Source organism: Hylobates moloch, unplaced genomic scaffold, assembly GCF_009828535.3.
Source record: "Hylobates moloch isolate HMO894 unplaced genomic scaffold, HMol_V3 SCAFFOLD_12, whole genome shotgun sequence".
NCBI lineage: Eukaryota > Metazoa > Chordata > Mammalia > Primates > Hylobatidae > Hylobates > Hylobates moloch.
The window spans coordinates 69,639,437-69,661,507 of NW_026652287.1; the positions used below are offsets into that span (position 1 = coordinate 69,639,437).

The window sequence follows — 22,071 nt, forward strand, 5'->3', positions numbered from 1 at the left end:
CTCTTTGTTCTCTAGCGGCGGCCACGCCCCCTTCAGTGTGAAAGCCTGGGTTTCCGGTCCGTGGGGCTCCAATCAAAATCGGACGCCTGCTGGCGGTAACGACAGGCCGGGGCCCCGCCCCCCACAGTAGGGCGTGTGGCGTCACTTCCGGCTTCCTTCTGTCGGCTGGCCACGAGCTGTGAGGGGATTCACTTGTGTGCAGAACTCCTCGGAACCATGGTGAGCCTGACCCCCCTGCCTCTTGCCCTGCCCCTGCCCCGCCGTGCTCTTGCCACCCCACTGCTTCCTCTGTCCTGCTAGGGTCGTAGGCTCCGTTTCTGTCTCCCCGGCCCGCCGCACATGGTGCGAGCCGTGGGGCGTGCGGCCTGCGCCAAGCCAGCCGGTGGAGCTCACCACGAGGGGGAGGGGTGGACCGCAAAGCCAGCGTCTCCTTCAGCCCAGGTCTTTGCATAGTCCCGGCAGCCCAGGCCCGTGCCTCATCCCGAGCGAAGAAATTTCTAGTGTGGGAGCCGCTCCGCCCTCCCTCTAGGGGCGGAGCCTGGAGCGACGGGGCCGGAGCCATCCGAGGGTGGAAGATGGAGGCCGCGTTCCCTCGCCCGCCCGGCAGGCGTCCCCTTGATGGCCTGCAACCCCTCCCTGCCTCATTCTTAGTTCAAGATCGTCTTTAGTCTCGCTGTACGTAACTGTCAGTCTCGCTGGTGTATTGCTTATACTCCTGGGGGCCTTGTAAATCCGAAAAGCCATGTCGCTCTCCTACAAGTCCCTCTCTCCCACTTAAATGCCTTCTCCGATGGTGGAAGCTTCATTTGATTGAAAACATTATTGTAAATGAGTTTTCTCTTAGATATCCACTTGTAAGACTAGTGGAAGGCACCTCAGTATATGTGTTAGAGTATTGTACTTAAACGGAATAGCTGTTGGTTTTCCTTTTTAGGCGTCCCTTTCCCTTGCACCTGTTAACATCTTCAAGGCAGGAGCTGATGAAGAGAGAGCAGAGACAGCTCGTCTGGTAAGCCTTGTTCTAACCATTGTTTTAAAGGTAAAACTGGAGGCCAGGCGCGGTGGCTTACTCTTGTAATCCCAGTACTTTGGGAGGCCGAGGTAGGCGGATGAACTGAGGTCAGGAGTTCGAGACCAGCCTGGCCAACATGGCGAAACCCCGTTTCTACTAAAAATACAAAAATTAGCGGGGCGTGGTGACGGGCGCCTGTAATCCCAGCTACTCGGGAGGCTGAGGCAGGAGGATCGCTTGAACCCAGGAGGCGGAGGTTGCAGTGAGCTGAGATCACGCCATTGCACTCCAGCCTGGGCGACAGAGCGAGACTCTGCCTCAAAAAAAAAAAAAGTAAATAAAGGTAAAACTGCACTTGAAGACTGTAAAGTTGATTCTGATAATCTCCTTGGTTTTTACTCCAGACTTCTTTTATTGGCGCCATCGCCATTGGAGACTTGGTAAAGAGCACCTTGGGACCCAAAGGCATGGTAAGAAAAATAGAAAAGTTTTATATTTTAATATTGTTTTAGAGCCCTTGGTGGAAATATAATAACATTTTTAAATGCTTTTTAATCTTTAAAACGTTTAATTATAAAAGACAAGTATGTTCTCCTTAGTAAAAATCAGAGTCCCCAGAATCACCATCCCCAATCCCATGCCCCTCCCCAGTGACAAGTACTGTTGTCATTTGCATGTACATCTTCTAATATTCTGTTTATGTAGAAGTATGTGTACTTTATTATGTGTTTTATACTCATGTAACAGATACTGTTTTATAAAACAGATACTATTTATCAATACTTTTTTGTAGCTTGCTCTTTTAAATTCCTTTCAGTGTAAGTAGATAACACTGCCACTTTAACTGTCAAATATTATCCTTTACCTTAATTATTTTATAATTTAATTATGGCTGTATTGATAATTTCTTTCCATTGTTTTTGCAGTTACAGTGTTGAAACAAAAACTAGTGTCTACCTGTGCTTCTAGTGTTTCTAGGGGTAGATACCATGGTTTGGTTACGTCGTGTATGTATTGAAAACATTTCATGAATGGATACCACAAAATAGCCATCCAGAGTGTTTATACACTAGCACTGTATGAGAATACTGATTGATCCATGCATTCTGCAAGATGTATTTATGTCTTAACTTGAACCAATTATGTTCCCTTTAGGACAAAATTCTTCTAAGTAGTGGACGAGATGCCTCTCTTATGGTAACCAATGATGGTGCCACTATTCTAAAAAACATTGGTGTTGACAATCCAGCAGCTAAAGTTTTAGTTGGTAAGTCTGAATATACTTTTTCACCAACTTAATAATACTGTTTGTTAACATTTTTGAAATAACTTTATAAATAGGCTGTGTTGACCAGTCGTACTGTCAGTTGATGTCCACTAGTTTTTAATTGTCGTCGTTAAAATACAAGCTTCAGGAGTGCCCGTATATTGGTGGTAAAACTGTTGCATTTCAGACCTCAGAATTCCGAATAATTTGTTGGATGAGGAACCTTGATAAGTTTAGATTGGTAGTGAATATTTTTGGAGAATTTAGTGAGCAAAGAAGCAATTTTGAGTTAATAACTAATTTCTTTTTCTAGATATGTCAAGAGTTCAAGATGATGAAGTTGGTGATGGCACTACCTCTGTTACCGTTTTAGCAGCAGAATTATTAAGGGTAAGAGCAACTGAGCAACTCTTTTTTCCTACTGTGTTTTTGAGTATCAGAGGTAATCAAGTCCTTACTTCCTCTGTCTTTAGTATTGAGGAGTGCTTAATAATTTTCTATTTCTAACTTTTGTTTTATAACTTTATTAATAGGAAGCAGAATCTTTAATTGCAAAAAAGATTCATCCACAGACCATCATAGCGGGTTGGAGAGAAGCCACGAAGGCGGCAAGAGAGGCGCTGTTGAGTTCTGCAGTTGATAATGGGTTTGTATACCAAAGTACTACTGTTCTAAACATTTAGTTTCTTTCATAACATGCCTAATGCAAGAAATCTATAGGACACTTGAAAAGCATACACAAAGATCATCTTGCTGCCTCACCCCACTCCAACAGTCAACCCTACATCAGCCTCCAGAGATAGCCACTAAAGTTAAGTTTGGGTTTTTAGTCTTTTTTGTATATATCATCAAAATATACAAATAAAGCAAATAGTATAATACTGTGTAGAGGATTTGTTAGCCTCTTTTTAACCTAGTTAAATATTAAGCACATTTTTGGATGTCAATTTTCTATGCAGTATTTTAATAGAGTTACACATTTGAATATTTGGCTAGAATGACTGTATTAACCTATCTGCAGGGGGAGATTTGTGTATTTGACGATTTTTAGCTTTATAATAACTTTGTGACATTGTGACATAGCCCAAAGGTTTCTATAAGTATAATTGTTGGGTCCAAAGGTAGGTGTGTGTGTTTTAAGGCACCCCCCAAACGTGGGCTGCACAGCAGGTGAGCAGCAGGTGGAAAAATTGTCTTCCCATGAAACCAGTCCCTGGTGCCAAAAAGGTCGGGGACCACTGTTTTAAGGCACTTTTATTAATTTGCCCATTCACAACTGTATGATAATACTTGTTTTTCACGTCCTTTTATTTATTTATTTTGAGACGGAGTCTTGCTGTTAGAGTTGCCCAGGATGGAGTGCAGTGGCACGACTTCGGCTGACTGCAACCTCTGCCTCCTGGGTTCAAGCGATTCTCTTGCCTCAGCCTCCCAAGTAGCTGGGACTACAGGCATGTGCCATCATACCCAGCCAATTTTGTATTTTTAGTGTAGATGGGGTTTCACCATGTTGGTCAGACTGATCTTGAACTGACCTCAAGTGATCCACCCTCCTCAGTCTCCCAAAGTGCTAGGATTACAGGCGTGAGCCACTGTGCCCGGCCATTTCTGACATTCTTGCCAACATTAGATTTTTGCATGCTTGTGTGACGTACACCTTTTTTTTTTGGCATTTTGCCAGTTTCGTGGGGAAAATTAATTTGTGTTTCTTGATTACTGCTGAGGTTTAATTCTTTTCATATAGCTTACAAACTTGACCAGTTAGGGTAAAGTTATCTATTGACATGAATATCTAGATAAATTTTGTAAAGTTAGGGTTAATATGTTTATTTGGTTGGTTTTATTTAGTTCCGATGAAGTTAAATTCCGTCAAGATTTAATGAATATTGCGGGCACAACATTATCCTCAAAACTTCTTACTCATCACAAAGACCACTTTACAAAGTTAGCTGTAGAAGCAGTTCTCAGACTGAAAGGCTCTGGCAACCTGGAGGCAATTCATATTATCAAGAAGCTAGGAGGAAGTTTGGCAGATTCCTATTTAGATGAAGGTATGTATGAATGTCAGATACAAGAAGCTTTGATTGATGCTGAGGGCTGAATACTGAGTGAATTCTGTTTTGGGACCAGTGACCCTTTACAAAGCCAGTGAACTTGAATTTAAGGACATGTCATATGTGCAACCATTTTTGTCATTTTATTGACAGTGTACTCCTCTTCCCTTGCTATTCCAGCATTGTTGATGATCTCTAGAGTTTACTTAACTACCATGAAGTTGTTTGCAGTCTCTGATAAAAGAGGAAATGTAGTTTTCTTTTACTAGAAATCATCTATTCTCGAATGGTACTTTTACCAGGATTATATGTATTCTCCAGGAAGGGTCTGGGTCAGTCAAATCATTGTGTTAGCTGGTTGTTGAGGATGTACAGTCGACCATTGAACAACATGGGTTTGAACTATGTAGGTTCACAATGCAGATTTTTTCAATAAATATAGTCAGCCCTTTGTGTCCGTGGTTTGCACATGTGCAACCGAACGTGGATGGGAAATGCAGTATTTGCAGGATTTGAAACCCATGTATATAGTGGGCCAACTTTTCAAATCTACTGGTTCCATTCAGCCTGGAACTTAAGTATGTGTGGATTTTGGTGTATGTGGGCATCTTGGAACCAGTCCCCTTCGTATACTGGGGGATGACTAGTTTTTTAGAAAAGAATTTTAAAAAATTTCTTTAACAAATAATTATGCATGTCTATAGGGCAAGAGGGTCTAGTTCTTAAAGAGTGGTAAATGAGACATAACAAGTACTGCTTTCTTAGTAGTACATTTTTGTTTAGAGAGAAGTTTTCCAGATCATCTTCACGTTATATTTACTTCACAAAATGGCCTGTCAAAAAGTATAGGCGTTCTCATATAGAGAAGGAAAAAAAAGAATTAGATGGTGCTTTACAACTTCTGTGTTTACCATTGGTTTGGAGTCCTGGTTTTGTTCTATGTCATAGGTCTTGATTTATTTTAAGAGAGTCATAATTCTGAAAATACTCTTGGTTAAATTTATATACAAGAGCTGTGTAGCCTTTCTTTTCTTTTCTTTTTTTTTTTTTTTTTTGAGACGGAGTCTGGCTGTGTCACCCAGGCTGGAGTGCAGCAGAATGATCTCGCCTCACTGCAACCTCTGCCTCCTGAGTTCAAGCGATTCTCCTGCCTCAGCCTCCTGAGTAGCTGGGATTACAGGCGTGTGCCACCATGCCTGGCTAACTTTTTTGTATTTTTAGTAGAGCCGGGGTATCGCCATGTTGACCAGGCTGGTCTTGAACTCCTGACCTAAGGTGATCCACCTGCCTCAGCCTCCCAAAGTGCTGGGATGATAGGTGTGAGCCACCACGCCTGGCCGCTGTGTAGCATTTCTAATAGGGGCTGGTGGTAGGGAAGGAGCATTAAAAGTAGCACAAGCAGCACCATTCTTGAATGCCTGCCCTGTTTTAGGAATTGTAATAGGAACTTTAGTCATTTAGTCATCGGACCTGGTGAGTGAGGATTAGGTTCACTTGAATAGAGTAGAAAACCCAAGGTAATGGTGGCTTCATAAGGGAAAAGTTTCTAATGTAACCAAGAAAAGCCTAGAAAGGTAGGTGGTACTGGGTTTGTATGATGGTTCCAAAGCAGCAGGACTAGGCTGGTAACTAGCACCTCTTGCTACTGGTAACATTCCTGTTTTACAAATTAGCATCTCTGGTTGGATAATTTGTCCAAGGTTATATAGCCAGCAGCAGGGGCATGATTGGGGTCAGGTTTATCTGACTCCATAGTGTCCATGGTTTTTCCATTTTTACCACCAGCCTCAATACCTGAATCTTCAGTTTTTCTCTTGTGGTGATTTTAAGCTAATAAAAATGGACTTAACCTATTGTCTTTATATAGCAACCCATACAGATGTGGGTGTAGTATATATCTGAAACAAAAGTTTCAAAATAGTGTTTAATTTTATTGTCTGTACTGTGCTCTCATATTTTCTGTTTCATATATTATTTTGTAAGTAACCCATTAAATTGATTTTGTAATAACTCTTCTAGTGGGATGCTTTATACCAGAAGTGTCCAAGGAAGAGAATACAGTCACGGCTTCCTAGTTTCTGTTTCTGGTCGGGCCGGTAAAGCCCCTTCCTCATCCCTCTTTTCTGCTTATCACTAGAGACAGAAACTAAAATCCATGGCTTTCAGGCGCTAAAAGCCTAAAAGCAAAACAACAGAATAAGGCAGGTTGGACAAGCTTGCTTTTATGCCTTCTAAGAGCTTGGTAAATTGGACTTAAATAGCTTCTTTGAAATAGTGATATGATAAAGCAGACAGCTTTATAAGATTTACTAAGGCTGCTTTGAAGTATTAAATATACTGTTCTCATATTTATTGTAGGCTTTCTGTTGGATAAAAAAATTGGAGTAAATCAGCCAAAACGAATTGAAAATGCTAAAATTCTTATTGCAAATACTGGTATGGATACAGACAAAATAAAGGTATGTAACTCTACTTTTTAAAAATTAAAATTACTGGCCAGGCAGAGTGGCTCACGCCTGTAATCCTAGCAATTTGGGAGGCCGAGGCGGTGGGTCATCTGAGATCAGAAGTTTGAGACCAGCCTGACCAACATGGAGAAACCCTGTCTCTACTAAAAAAAAAAAAAAAAAATACAAAATTAGCTGGGCGTAGTGGCCCATGCCTGTAATCCCAGCTATTCGGGAGGCTGAGGCAGGAGAATCACTTGAACCCAGGAGGCGGAGGTTGCAGTGAGCTGAGATCGCGCCACTGCACTCAAGCCTGGGCAACAAGAGTGAAACTCCGTCTCGAAAGTAAAAAAAAAAAAAAAAAGCTGGCTTCTATAAACTCAGGAATCAATTGCACTAAAAAGCTTGGAATAGGTATGAATCTATTGTGTATATACACATGTATATACTTTTAGATATATACGTTGGTAAAAATGTTGAAATATGCTATGGGACTCTTTAAAAAGAGTAATGAGGCCTGGCATGGTGGTTCACACCTGTAATCCCAGTACTTTGGGAGGCCAGGCGGGCAGATCAGAAGGTCAGGAGTTCAAGGCCAGACTGACCAATATGAGATGGTGAAACCCCTTCTTTACTAAAAATACAAAAATTAGCTGGGCGTGGTGGTGCACGGCTGAGGCAGGAGAATCACTTGAACCCAGTGGGTGGAGGTTGCAGTGAGCCGAGATTGCCCCACCACACTCTAGCCTGGGCGACAAACGAGACTCAATCTCAAAAAAAAAGTAATGAAACTAATTCTCTCTTTATGCTTTGTTTGTCTTAGATATTTGGTTCCCGGGTGAGAGTTGACTCTACAGCAAAGGTTGCAGAAATAGAACATGCGGAAAAGGAAAAAATGAAGGAGAAAGTTGAACGTATTCTTAAGCATGGAATAAATTGCTTTATTAACAGGTCTGTGTTTGCTTGTAAGAAAGGATTTTTTTCCATGAAAGTTTAAGGAATACTTCATATTTACTTATATTGAATTAATGATTTTTTTACTTAGGAACTGTCTTACATAACTTCACTTAAATTATGGATTTTCATAATCAGTAAATTGTGATTTATACACACTTACAGTGCCCAGAATTACGGGATTGATTTATACAGTTACTATAATAAAGAACACTTGTTTTCAATACTAGTAATGGCTGCATTAGTACTATAGTTGATAAACTCTAATTATACAGGTAAGAAATGCAATCTTGTTCTAATTTGCATTTCTTTTACTTGTGGTAAAAATGTTTACATGTTTTTTAGTCTAATGTAGTTTATCTTGTAACAGTTTTGAGCATAATGTTTTCATGTATTTTATTTACAGGCAATTAATTTATAATTATCCTGAACAGCTCTTTGGTGCTGCTGGTGTCATGGCTATTGAGCATGCAGATTTTGCAGGTGTAGAACGCCTAGCTCTTGTCACAGGTATGGAAAAAAGATACTGTTTTCTAACAAACACAGTAGTCAGTCTTGGATTTATTTGTTATTATATGCAACTACCTTTAAGGAGTTTAGAATTTCAACAGTTATTCTGAAATCTATACTCTTGGATACCTTTAATTTAGATACATAGATACATTACATTTACGATACCAAATTATATACCACATTTGCTGTAGGTATAGATTTCTTTCATTGTGTCACTGTTTTAAAGGTAGATTTTTGGCCAGGTGCAGTGGCTCGTGCCTGTAATCCCAGCACTTTGGGAGGCCAAGGCAGCCAGATTGCTTGAGCTCAGGAGTTTCAGACCAACCTGGGCAACATGGCGAAACCACATGCCTACAAAAAAAAAAAAATTGGCCAGGTGTGGTTGCAAGCGCCTGTGATCCTAGCCACTTGGGAGGCTGAGGGATGAGAATCACTTGAGCCCGGGAGGCAGAGGTTGCAGTCAGTGGAGATGGTGCTACTGCACTCCAGCCTTGGCGACATAGTGAGACCCTGTCTCAAAAAAAAAAAAAAAAAGATATATATATATTTTTTCTCACAAACCTGTAAGACCATTGTTAAAATCTGAACAAACTAGAGCTTTAAAAAGTCTTGTCTACTTACATTTATCTAGTTTCTTCATTTGTTTTTATTGCTTAATAAGTAGTTGAATGCTTTGTGTCCTTTGTAGGAGTACAGTTACAATAGTAACCTTTATTGAACACTTACTGTATGCTGGAGAGTGGTTCAAGTACTGAAAAATTGCTTTTGTTAATTTTTAAAAATTTCTGAAAGTAATAAATGTTAGCATACGTGAAACAATCAACATTGTATAATGAAAATTAGTATACCTCAATACCCTTTAATAGAAGTATGAGTGATACAATTCCAGTTGTGTCAAATAGAAATTGTGTTTATAAATCAGACATGTTTGTCTACATCACAGTGACATAAGAGTTCAGGCTGGTTGCGGTGGCTCATGCTTGTAATCCCAGTGCTTTGAGAGGCCAAGGCAGGAAGATTGCTTGAAGCCAGGAGTTCAAGACCAGCCTGGGCAATACAGTAAGACTCTCTCTACAAAAAATTAGCCAGGCGTGGTGGCACATGCCTGTAGTCCTAGCTACTTGGGAGGTTGAGGCAGGAGATCTCTTCACCCAGGAGTTCAAGGCTGCAGTGAGCTGTGATCACGTCACTGCACTCCATCCTAAGTGACAGAGCAAGACCCTGTCTTTAAAAAAAAAAAAAAAAGTGTAGCTTGTTTGCCCTTTATTGTGGTAATGGTTTAAAAATTATTGTTTATTAAATTTTTACAGATTTAGGGATATAAGTATAGTTTTGTTAATGGTTTTCATAGTACACTCTAAGCCCTGGAAAACTAAGTTTAACATTTTTCTAGATTTTAGGTCCTTGAAAATGAATGAATAGGTTGGAAAGTTGGTTTGGGAATGAGAATTAAGGAGACCTGGAGACCTGGGTTATGAGTTGTGAAGTCAGTAGGGCTGTCACACTGTTTGGAACTGCCATGAATATTAGAAGAAATTATAGTGTACTAACCTTTGGAGAGTGGACTTGGTCTCATCCCAGAATGATCTCTTAAGACTTTTTTTTAATCATTTGAGAAGCATAGTCTTCCTCTAACCAAGAGACATTTTCCTTTAATTACTTGAAGTGGGTTTACCTGCTTTAAAGTTCTTTAGGAGCCATTGCGTACTTGATGCTTTAAGGTGACAAATAAACAAAATTTAAGATGCTCATGTTTCTGTAATTCATTCTTTAGTTCCACAAAATAAAGATGTAAGAGGCTGAGTGCGGTGGCTCACGCCTGTAATCCCAGCACTTTAGGAGGCCTAAGTGGGCAGATCACAAGGTCTGGAGTTTGAGACCAGCCTGGTCAATATGGTGAAACCCTGTCTCTACTAAATACAAAAATTAGCCAGGCTTGGTGGTGGACGCCTGTAGTCCCAGCTACTCGGGAGGCTGAGGCAGGAGAATCACTTGAACCCGGGAGGTGGAGGTTGCAGTGAGCTGAGATTGGCGCCACTGCACTCCTCCTGGGTGACAGAGCAAGACTCCGTCAAAAAAAAAAAAAAAAAGATGTAAGAAGCAAATGGTAATAATATATTGATGGGATAAACATATTGTAACATATACCCAGCAGAATGTTTATTAAGTACACCAACTGTATGTCTATGAAGGTGACCACATGGTGGCTCCCATCCGTAAAAGCTCAGTGGTTGTCAAAGGTGTATGATGACATTGGTTCTTGCAAGCGTCATTAAATAAATGTCTTGCACTGGGCATGCTGGCATGTGCCAGTAGTTTGATTTATTCAAGAGGCTGAGGCAGAAAGATTGCTTGTGCCCAGGAGGTTGTGCTATGATGGTGCCTGGTGAATAGTCCTTGCGCTCCAGTCTAGGCAAGGTAGCAAGACACTCTCTCTTTAAAAAGAAAGAAAGTCTCATATGTAGAAGGATGAAGTGAAAAGTTTCATAAGCCAAGTTAGTCTTATTTTTGGATATGACGTCCCAAGTATCTGTTGTGTCTCACATCTAGAACACAAAGCAGTCTCAGAATTTTCCCAGCCAAAAGTAAAAGAACTTTATACAAATTATGAGTATAAATTAGTAGTTTCGAAGACCAGAGTCTGTATGAATTTATTGTAAAATAAATAATAGAGCATTGACAGATTCATCAGTAAGGCATAGGAAAAGAAGGGTTGATTGATAATATATGCAATTCACATTATGAAAAGAGTAGTCAGCTAGAGAAAAGGATTTTGAAATGGAAACCTGACTTTTGCTTAGTTAGGAAATAGGGAATGAAGTGGCTGACCTGTTCAGTTTACAGCATGGAATATGGAGGGAAAATAGGAATAGAAATGAGACATAAGGCCTAAAATTAATTTGTTCTTATTAAATTTGGTCTGGGAAATTCTTAGTATGCATTTCTTGTTTTTTTAGGCCTTACGACATTTCATTTGTGATAATTAGAGATATCAGGTGCTAATTAAGCAGTTCATGAAGTGTATAGTGGTTGACATATAGGACAGATATTTTCATGTCTTGTCCAGGGAATTGTGTCATGAGGGCTTTGTCTTATAGATTGGATTCAGAATCTGAATTTAAACTCAAGTAACTGCTTTAAGACTCAGTTTAACCTTTGGGAGTGTGCTTATAGATCTGAAGCCAGACTGCTTGGGTTTGAACCCCAGCTTTTTATATTCATCCTAGTTAGGTAACTTTGGATAGGAAAGTAAACCTCTTGGCCTCATTTTTATCGTGTGTAAAATGGGATGATAATGGAGTCTATCCAAGGGGATTGTTTTAAAGATTAAATAGTCGATATGAAGTATTTAAAAAGAGTGCCTGGATATAATAAGCAATCAATTTTTAAAATGTTAAACACATTACCTATCATTATCCATTACTGCTTATTAGAAAGCAGGAATTTTAAGCCTGCTGTGCATTTAACTAATAAATGTTTATGTTTATAGGTGGTGAAATTGCCTCTACCTTTGATCACCCAGAACTGGTGAAGCTTGGAAGTTGCAAACTTATCGAGGAAGTCATGATTGGAGAAGACAAACTCATTCACTTTTCTGGGGTTGCCCTTGGTGAGTGATGATGTAGATCCTGGTTAGGGTGTCTAAATTCTTGCTAGGCTCTGTTGAAGTAAAGGTTATTGTAGTTACTAGAATAGCATTATCTTACAAGTCTTAACTCTTCAGAAGCATGATATATATTTTGTTTCAGTCTCTTGAAGTCAACCTCATATTTACCATGTCTTTGTGAACAGTGCATGTTCAATATAGTTTTTTTCCTTGATAACTTAGAACCATTATGGGCCTTGATTGTTGGAGAATGTATAATACAGGAAGACAGTTCAGCTTTCAGAACCCAGTAATATAACCAACACCTGCATAAATAATAGAAGGCAAACTTTTTATCCCTAAGTGGTCACTGTGTGTTTTAATTTTAGGTGAGGCTTGTACCATTGTTTTGCGTGGTGCCACTCAACAAATTTTAGATGAAGCAGAAAGATCATTGCATGACGCTCTTTGTGTTCTTGCGCAAACTGTAAAGGACTCTAGAACAGTTTATGGAGGAGGTAAGCATTTAGAAAATGTTGAATATATTTTTAATTTCTTAAAGTACAATATAAGTCATAGGTGGTTTTAATGGTTCTTATAGAAACTTTATATTGCCTTTGCACTAAATTTAAAAATGCTTGGCATATCTTAAAGTCAGTAATTCAGTATTTTGGAGACAACTAAGTATTGCAATATTTTATTGGAACTTTAATCTGTAGGCTGTTCTGAGATGTTGATGGCTCATGCTGTGACACAGCTTGCCAATAGAACACCAGGCAAAGAAGCTGTTGCAATGGAGTCCTATGCTAAAGCACTGAGAATGGTAAGTTAATCAAAATGAGAGATCTGAACTTAAGTTATGTGGTTATTGATAGTTTTAAAATGAGTAGAAAATGAACTCGTTAATACTGCTTTTAAATTTGATTCTGGAGTTTCTCTTCGTGAGCATAATTGAAGCGGATTTTACATTGTTTCTAAATGTATAATTTTAAAAAACTATCCTAGTTAGGAGTAAATCAGTGGTTCTTACAGTAGAGTGAGTAGTTACTTGTTTTCTTCATTTCATAGTTGCCAACCATCATAGCTGACAATGCAGGCTATGACAGTGCAGACCTAGTGGCACAGCTCAGGGCTGCTCACAGTGAAGGCAATACCACTGCTGGATTGGGTAAGCAATCAAGGGGAACTTTGTGGCCGTTGTTAAAAGTAACTCTTTTTCACCAAGCTTTTTTTTTTTCTTTTGGAACATAAAGAGTTAAAATAACAGTATAAAAGACTCTTTTGGCCTTTGTCCTCATAATCATTACATGTGCTGGGAAAATGTGTGTGACTTTATATGCTCAGCATTTCCAAAACTTTGTTTTTCCATAAGACATATAAAACTGGTTAGAAGATTTGTAACTATTTGGTATATAATGACTATAGGATTTAAATATAAACAATACTTACATTCTGAAAAATAACATAAACTATTATGTTGCTTATACAATCAGTATAAACTTCTAATTTCATAGTAAACTTACTGCAAGATAATCTTGAGTACAGATCACAGATCTCCAGTCCATAGATAAAAGTGGCCAACGAGGCAGATTTAATTCATGTTGAAAAACTTTCTGACAAGCTGTGCTGGACATTATAGAGTAGTCTTAAGAAGGTAGATAATCCTGTCATTGAACGAGAGGAAGCACCAGTTAATCTATGAGAAAATGAAGCAGGATTCTCACAAGAAGAGAAGTTGGGTAGGTAACTTACGAATTTTCTTCCATTTGTTTTTCGTTATTTGACATTGTTGTCTTCTATTAATATGGGTGATCAGTAGTTGATGTTGTTATTATTATTATTATTATTATTACTACTGACACAATGGTCTTGCTCTGTTCCCCAGGCTGGAGTGCAGTGGCACCATTATAATTCACTGCAGCCTTGAACCCCTGGCTCAAGCAGTTCTCCTTCTTCAGCCTTCCAAGTAGTTAGGGCTAAAGGCACGTGCCACAATGCCTGACTAAATTATTTTTATTTTCTTAGAGATGAGGGGGCAGTCTCACTATGTTGTTCAGGCTGGCCTCAAGCAATCCTCCTGCCTCAGCCTCCCAAAGTGCTAGGATTATAGGTGTGAGCCACCGATCCTGGCCCCTTTTATTTTATTTATTTATTTTTTTTAGATAGAATTTCGCTCTTGTTGCTCAGGCTGGAGTGCAGTGGCATGATCTCAGCTCACTGCCACCTCCGCCTCCTGGGTTCAAGTGATTCTCCTGCCTCAGCCTCTTGAGTAGCTGGGATTACAGGTGCCCACCACCATGCCCGGCTAATTTTTTGTATTTTTAGTAGACGAGGTTTCACCATGTTTGCCAGGCTGGTCTCCAACTCCTGACCTCAGGTGATCTACCTGCCTCAGCCTCCCAAAGTGCTGGGAGTACAGATGTGAGCCGCCACACCCGGCCCCTTTTAATTTTTTTAAAGGCTTTCTTTGAGCTCATCTGTAGGCTTATCCATCTACTGAGTAAAGTAGTTGGGTGTCCTAATTTTATTAATAACAGGATTAATTTTTATTATAAATCATTAGAGATGTTTTGATACTTTAGTTAAAACTTCTTTTTAGTAAACATGTTTTTCTTTGCAGATATGAGGGAAGGCACCATTGGAGATATGGCTATCCTGGGTATAACAGAAAGTTTTCAAGTGAAGCGACAGGTTCTTCTGAGTGCAGCTGAAGCAGCAGAGGTGATTCTGCGTGTGGACAACATCATCAAAGCGGCACCCAGGTACCTTAACACTTTTCTCAGAAAAAATTACTAACAGCAAAACAAAATAGGGAGCTGTATTTATTTTATAATTAGAGTTAATGAAAAGCAGAGACAGTTTTGCCTGGATAAAAGTATTATGTAAGTTATTTAAAATATCACAGCTCTTAACACTTAAGCCAGAAGAACTTAAGGGGAAAGAGGGATGGGCAGCTGAGGTAGCTCTCAGGATTGAAAAGGCACAGAAAGAGCCATGCTTGGAAAGGTCAAGTACTGAGGACAGTAGATGCTGTGATGCTTTCTATTGTCTTTAAACAATGATAGCAAAAGGAAACTGAGTTCTGTAACTCAAGTGTTCTAGGGCAAGGTTATATAGCCACACCTACTCCCAGAAATCTTCACAATAAGTCAGTGCCCTCACCCACAATTGAAATACACTTAAAAAATGTGTAATACCTTGTTCGGTCTGATACTGTTTTAGAGATCAGGTATCTTTTATTAGCAAATTCTGAGTAATTTGCAGTAAAGAAACTGAATTTTGTTTAACACAGCCTTCCAAACCTACCAGACCATGGGCTTCTTTTTCATATTCCTTATTAATCTCCAGAGGACTTTTTTTTCAGATCAGTGCCCTGTGACAGCTGCTTCATAACTCTTGACAATGGTTAGCATCCTAGTCCCCCGATAAGCTACTAAGGGTGAAAAGTTTATCTCTTTATATGATCCCTGTATAGTGCTGTACTCTTCGATCTGTTCTTAAGCTTCTTCAGCTTCTCTGAACTGTTGTGTTTGCCTCTAAAAGCAGTGTTTCTCAAGCTTTAGATCCTTGAACAAGCATTAAGTACAAATTTACTAGTACCCTTATCCCATCTTTCCAAAAGATTGTTCTATGCCCTCTTATTGTATGGTCACCAAAGAATAAAAGATGAGAATAGAAGGTCCTTCTTGTTGGTGGGGGTGTCTGCAGAGTCCCAAGGCAGAACAGTCCTGATGTGGTGCAGGGCATCACACGGAGAGGGGTCTGAGTGGCTAGCTCAGGTCTGTCTTCCTCCTCACCTGAAGCCAGCAGTCCCATCCTATATAACCCATTAGCCCATGACATAACTTGGTCACCTCTTAAAAGCCCAACTTCCAGTACTGCCACATTGGGGATTCGGTTTCAATGTGAGTGTTATAGGGGACACACATGCAAACCATTGCAGAGTTATAACAGTTTTAATACAGGATTCTAGTTGTGTTTGTATTTAGTATAATACTTTGGATAAAATCATGCTCTTCATTTTTCACTATTGACTTTTTTCTTACTCTCATAGGAAACGTGTCCCTGATCACCACCCCTGTTAAGCATTCCCACGTGCTGTTGATCTTTGGACCAGTTTCTAGCAAAGTTGTGTTTGAAAGATAGTCTATTAAAGAAGACTGTGGAATCTGTTTATCGGTGCCCATTATATCCTTAAATTTGGATATTTAGCTGACCTTTTCTTTAACATAGGTCTAATTTATTTGCCGTGTCATTTTCCATACAAATCAGTTGATTTTAAAAAGTTCATTTCTCATACTGTGCATTAAAATAAAAATTTGAACAATTACTTGGTTCTTATGTCTTACATGTGTGTATTCTGTTTGAACTCTACTTAATGGAAATTAATGATTATTTTCAATATGGCATTTTCCAGCTTAATTAATGATTGGCCATCTACGTTTTTGAAATAATTATCTTGATTAATATAAGCCCAAGTCAAATGTGATAAACACACCATATATTAGTCTTTTGGTTTTGTTGCTGGGCTGTAAGAACACTCAATCATGGCCGGGTGCGGTGGCTCATGCCTGTAATCCTAATATTGGGAGGCCAAGGCGGGTGGATCACTTGAAGTCGAGTTCAAGACCAGCCTGGGCAACATGGTGAAACCCCATCTCTACTAAAAATACAAAAATTAGCTGGGCATAGTGGTGGGCACCTGTAATCCCAGTTGCTTGGGATTTAATTTACCCATTTAATTTTGTTTAGTGAAAATGCCATAAACTAGTACTCATTTAATTTTGTGTAGTCTTTAAGTGCTGTCTCTTGCATTGAAAAAAATTAGGATGCTTTCTGTGATGTGATTTTTTTTTTTTTTTTTTGAGATGGAGTCTTGCTCTGTCCCCCAGGCTGGAGTGCAGTGTGGCACGATCTCGGCTCACTGCAACCTCCACCTTGCAGTTTCTAATGATTCTCCTGCCTCAGCCTTTCGAGTAGGTGGGATTACATGGTAGTCCGCCACCATGCCCGGCTAATTTTTGTATTTTTAGTAGAGAATGGGATTTTGCCATGTTGGCCAGGCTGGTCTCTATGTTATGTGATGTTTTTAAGCTTGAAAAAGTCATATTTTAAAGTTGCAAGATGATGTGCTCTAAGTACCTCTTTTTTTTTTTTTTTTGAGACAGGATCTCACTCTGTCTCCCAGGCTAGAGTACAGTTGTGTGATCACGGCTCACTACAGCCTCTACCTCCTGGGCTCAAGCGATTCTTTCACCCTCCCAAGTAGCTGGGACTATAGGTGCATGGCATCATGCCTGGCTGATTTTTTTTTTTTTTTTTTTTTTTAATTGTAGAGACAGGTTTTGCTGTGCTGCCCAGGCTGGTTCTCAGCACCTCTTTCCAATGCTTTGTAAGGTAATTTCTCTGAAGAAGAGTATGGTTAGACTTAAGTATTGTTATTGATTGAGTTTTTTTTTTTTTTTTTTTAAGGGTTTTTTGTTTTGGGTAAGTGGGTAAGAGAATGAGAATGGGTTTAAGTATGGACTGAGTTCGCTGGTTTAAAGGCAACTCTAGATTTGGAGGCTGTTAATAATGCATCAGTATGTAGCAGAATACACAAGAAGTAAGAGCCCAACAGGTTGAGTTTTTATTGGACATCTGTGCTAACATGGAGGGACATTCCCATAAAGGAGCAAAGGATTTTTAAAGAAACACTGATAGACCAAACATTTTTTTGTTGCGGGAAGGGGGGGAGGTTGAGACATCCAAGAATTTGTCTCAATATTTTAATATTTGTAGATGTGATTAAAACTAGAAGAATGTGGTATTAGAATTACACTGAATAACAATACCATCTGCTGTGTGATTTTTTTAAGTGCTTTATCACACATTAATTGTAATCCTCACAACTGAGGTAGGTGGGAGCAGGAGAGCATATGACAGAACCCACAAAGGATGTGGTGGGACAGGTGAGTTTATCCTGAGGGGCCAGATGGCATGGAGTTAGGCATATTTTCTCCAAAGACCTTAAAACAGATTGGCCAATAAAAAAAGTTTAAAAAGGTAAAAATATGGAAACTACTATATTCAAGAATATAGCCATACCTTGCCTTCATATATTTCGAAGCCCTTACTGATTGTTGTCTTTAGAAAAATCTCAAGTTCACAAATATCTTTCCAGTTTCAGAGGTAAGTAGGACCTAGACCTAATTCCTGTTAACGGTTTTAGGATGGAGTTTTTACAATTTTAGATTTGGGGTACATGTGCTGCTTTGTTACAAGGGTATTATGTGTGTTGGTGAGGGTTGGGCTTCTAGCATATCCATCACCCAAATATTGGACATTGGACCCAGTAGGTAACTTCAACCCTCATGCCTATCTTACCCTCCACACTTTGGAGTCCCCAGAGTCCATTTCCTCCATATTTGTGTCCACATGTCACTTTTGTTTAGTTCCCACTTACAAATGAGAACATGAGATATTTGATTTTCTGCTTCTGTGTTCACTTAGGATAATGGCCTCTAGCTCCATCCGTGTTGCCGCAAAGGACATTTTTTTTTTATGGCTGTGTTGTATTCCATTGGTGTATATGTACCACATTCTTAAAAGTCCAGTCCACTTTTGGTGGCTTGTGGTTGGCTTTGTGATTTTGCTAGTGTAAATAGTGCTGTGACTGCAGGTGTCTTTGATAAAATGATTTCTTTTCCTTGGGATAGATACACAGTAGTGGGATTGCTCGGTCAAATGGTAGTTGTAACTTTATTTCTTTGAGATACCACCATACTGTTTTCCATAAAGGTGGAGCTAATTTACATTCCCACCAACAGTGTATAAGTGACGGATGGAGTTTAACTCAGAAATAGCAAGTATGGAAGCAGTGGGTTTTTGTTTTCACAAGACTTGTGACATGAAAAGAGAAATTTGGAATGTAAATTAATTGTTACTGCATAGAAATTTGTCTAAGTGCTTAGGAACTTAAAATCTATCTTAGTTAACCTTCAGTTTTTCTTTGAGGAAGGATAATTTGGGTTTGGTATTTTACACTCCTCAACCCCAAATCCAGTCTTTGCCTGCATTGAGGTTGTGCAGGCTTACCCCTGCTAGCTGCCTTGCTCACAGCTCCCTGTGGATTGGTTTTCTATTGCTTTAACTGAGGATGCACTGGCAGGAGATATGGAGACAGAATCTATTCTCTTCCTGCCTTTGCTCTTTGTCTCTGGAGGTAACTGCATCCCTGCAAGACCTGCTACTATATCTTCGTTAGGCAGCACCTGTTACCATGGTTCTTAGCTCTTAATGGATTTGGGAAATGATTTTTTTTTTTTTTTTTTTTAATTGAGACAGAGTCTTGCTCTGGCGCGGCCAAAACGTTTTTTCACCGTTTAGTCTTACAGGTGATAACAGCTGCTGCTATTGTGAGTGTCTGGGTTGCTATTACTTGTTTTTTTCCCCCACTTCACCCTGTCTTCACTAAGGTCTCTCCATGTAATCACATGGGGTGAATGCAGTTTCTTGCCAAGGCTCCGAATAATAGAAGTCAACAAAATACTCTGTATAAAACCCTTTATAAAAGTCTGCTGTGTGCCGTATTAACATATTAGATCAATAGAAGATATTAAGAGAAACTTTTTAAAAATCAGAATTACCGGCCGGGCGCGGTAGCTCACGCCTGTAATCCCAGCACTTTGGGAGACCGAGTCAGGTGGATCACGAGGTCAGGAGATCGAGACCATCCTGGCTAACATGGTGAAACCCCATCTCTACTAAAAAATACAAAAAATTAGCCAGGTGTGGTGGCAGGCGCCTGTAGTCCCAGCTACTCGGGAGGCTGAGGCAGGAGAATGGCGTGAACCCGGGAGGTGGGGCTTGCAGTGAGCCGAGATCATGCCACTGCACTCCAGCCTGGGTGACAGCGAGACTCCATCTCAAAAAAAAGAAACAATTACTATAGAACTTTTCAGATTCTCAATATGAAGACTAAAGATAACCCTGATTTCAAATTTGTGATTTTAAAATTGTGAGCAGTGTATAATAGCTCTTTTCAAAGGAGTCTTGAAAAGATTACATGAATTAACTTAAGAACCTGAGGAAAGTACCTGGCCTCTAGCAGCGTTCTACGTGTCAGCCTTTCCTCCTGTCCCATGGGCTGGGTACATGATAAAATCTCCCATCTTCAAGAAATGTGGTGGAACTGTAAAAGGCACTGATGATTCAATGATAAGTCCTGCTTAGTGTTTGCCAGAAGTGGACGGTCCACAAGGAAAGAAAGGCATGCATACCTTGTTTTCAAATAGTAGTAGTATCCTTTTTATGGTATGGAGATGAAAAATAGTATGCTTAAAAAAAAAAAAAAGGCAAAACGCAGAGTAAAAGTATCTAACAGGACCGATGTCTTCAGTCACATGCCTCCTGCCCCTTAAGAAACACATTTAATGCCAAGGAATAGTCCCGTGTTTTCAAGTACTTCGGTGATTAATTCTAGAATAATAAGGATCAAAGTATATTCATTTAGAAATTTGCAAATGCATCCTTGGTAATCATGTCTGTGTGTTTTCCTATTTTGGTAAGCCAGGAGCATTTGACCAAATTGTGGTTATATTTCTTATATTCAGGACTTTAGATATTATGGTTGAAAATTTTCTGAAGAGAAAACAGCTTTTTTGTTCTATTGCCACTTTTTTTTTCTCCTTCAAATCATGGGATGCCACTTTAAAAAAAAAATTAAGGAATTACGCTTGCTTTTAGGGTATATATAGGTGTTGTGCTGCATGGTGTAATACTTAGTAAAAGAACATTTTATATAAACCTTCACTGTCACATGCCAGGCACTGTTCTATGCATTTTATACACAGTAATTGGTTTAATCCTTACAGTGCTCTGCAGAAACTGTTATAATTTTACTGATGAGGAAACTGAGGCACATAGATGATAACTGACTAGTACATGGCAAGCCTAGGATTTGAACCCAGATAGTCTGAAGGGCCATGCTCTTAGCCACTATGCTACATTGCTCTGGTTCACTGTGTTGGATATGTGCCTTTAGTTTGAGTTCAGTTGATTATTAGGGCACAAACCCACTTTTAAGTGTAAAATTACAAACTCTAGAGATGTTGCATTTTAGGACAAAATAAAGAAGCAAACTTGGTTGCTGATTCATTTCCATTGATTCCATGTTAAAGATTTCAGTTGGCATCACTCTTATTTATGGAATCTAAAATCCTATGTAAACTTCTGGAAGACATTTTCCCTTTGATGCATTAACACTTTGAGTTTCAAGACTTAAAAATCAGGAGCAAAAAAGTTACATTTGGTGCTTCAACATTTTCTTTACTTTCTAATTGTGTCAACATTTCCGGAAACTATTAGAATGGTTATAGAAATGTAAGTATGCATTTATGTACTTTATAAAATTGATTGAAGGCCGGGCGCGGTAGCTCACGCCTGTAATCCCAGCACTTTGGGAGGCTGAGGTGGGTGCATCACGAGGTCAAGAGATCAAGACCATCCTGGCTAACACAGTGAAACCCTGTCTCTACTAAAAATACAAAAAATTAGCCGGGCGTGGTGGTGGGCACCTGTAGTCCCAGCTACTCGGGAGGCTGAGGCAGGAGAATGGCGTGAACCCAGGAGGTGGAACTTGCAGTGAGCCGAGATAGCGCCACTGCACTCCGGCCTGGGCGACAGAGTGAGACTCTGTCTCAAAAAAAAAAAAAATGATTGAAAATCTACAGTGAAAACATTTTTGGAATGCAAATTCAACAGCGAGCACTTGACCATACCATTTGAGAAATGTTCGTTGTATATTGATTGTTTTGGAAGAAAACAGCTTGATTATGGGCCAAAATGTTTATAATTTGACTACTGATTCAGACCAGTTAGCTCTTTAGATGAGAGTTCTGTATGGATCAGTTGGCTTCACTCTGTTTTATGGTTATAGTCTGCAACTACAGAATGGCCGATTAATCTTGGGAAGGGTAAGACAGGGTCAAAAGAAAGTCAGCAATCTAAAAACCTTGCTATAGATTAAGCTTAGAATGCAAGTTCTGTTGACAAAAGTTTCTAGCATCAGCTGAGTATAATTTGGCTTTCGTTATTAGGAATGAGATAAATCCTAACTGTCCAACAGAAATATGGACTTGTTTCTAAAGGAGTTAAATATGTTTGACCTGAAAGTTTAAACCTATTACATTAAATGATTAAAGGAGTCTTTTTTGGCAGTCTGATCAATGGGTTGCAAATGCTCTGCAGATGGGAGG

General features: G+C 39.5%; 1 protein-coding gene across 2 annotated transcripts; it reads left to right on the plus strand.

Moving 5' to 3' along the window:
• The first annotated feature begins 84 nt into the window (after nucleotides 1-84).
• On the plus strand, nucleotides 85-16,163 carry CCT2 (chaperonin containing TCP1 subunit 2). 2 transcript variants are annotated; one of them, XM_032170716.2, is made up of 16 exons: nucleotides 85-219; nucleotides 935-1,009; nucleotides 1,417-1,482; nucleotides 2,168-2,279; nucleotides 2,593-2,669; nucleotides 2,813-2,925; nucleotides 4,128-4,330; nucleotides 6,692-6,792; nucleotides 7,604-7,731; nucleotides 8,141-8,244; nucleotides 11,738-11,857; nucleotides 12,223-12,351; nucleotides 12,553-12,656; nucleotides 12,902-13,001; nucleotides 14,454-14,595; nucleotides 15,888-16,163. In XM_032170716.2, the coding sequence occupies exons 1-16, from the start codon at nucleotides 217-219 to the stop codon at nucleotides 15,916-15,918; spliced, it is 1,608 nt and encodes a 535-aa protein (XP_032026607.1). In that variant the 5' UTR covers nucleotides 85-216; the 3' UTR covers nucleotides 15,919-16,163. The 2 variants fall into 2 exon arrangements, 1 of the variants encoding a protein (XP_032026607.1); XR_009209046.1 differs by lacking the exon at nucleotides 15,888-16,163 and adding an exon at nucleotides 13,473-13,572 and having other exon boundaries at nucleotides 156-219; nucleotides 14,454-14,589.
• Nucleotides 16,164-22,071: the final 5,908 nt, after the last annotated feature.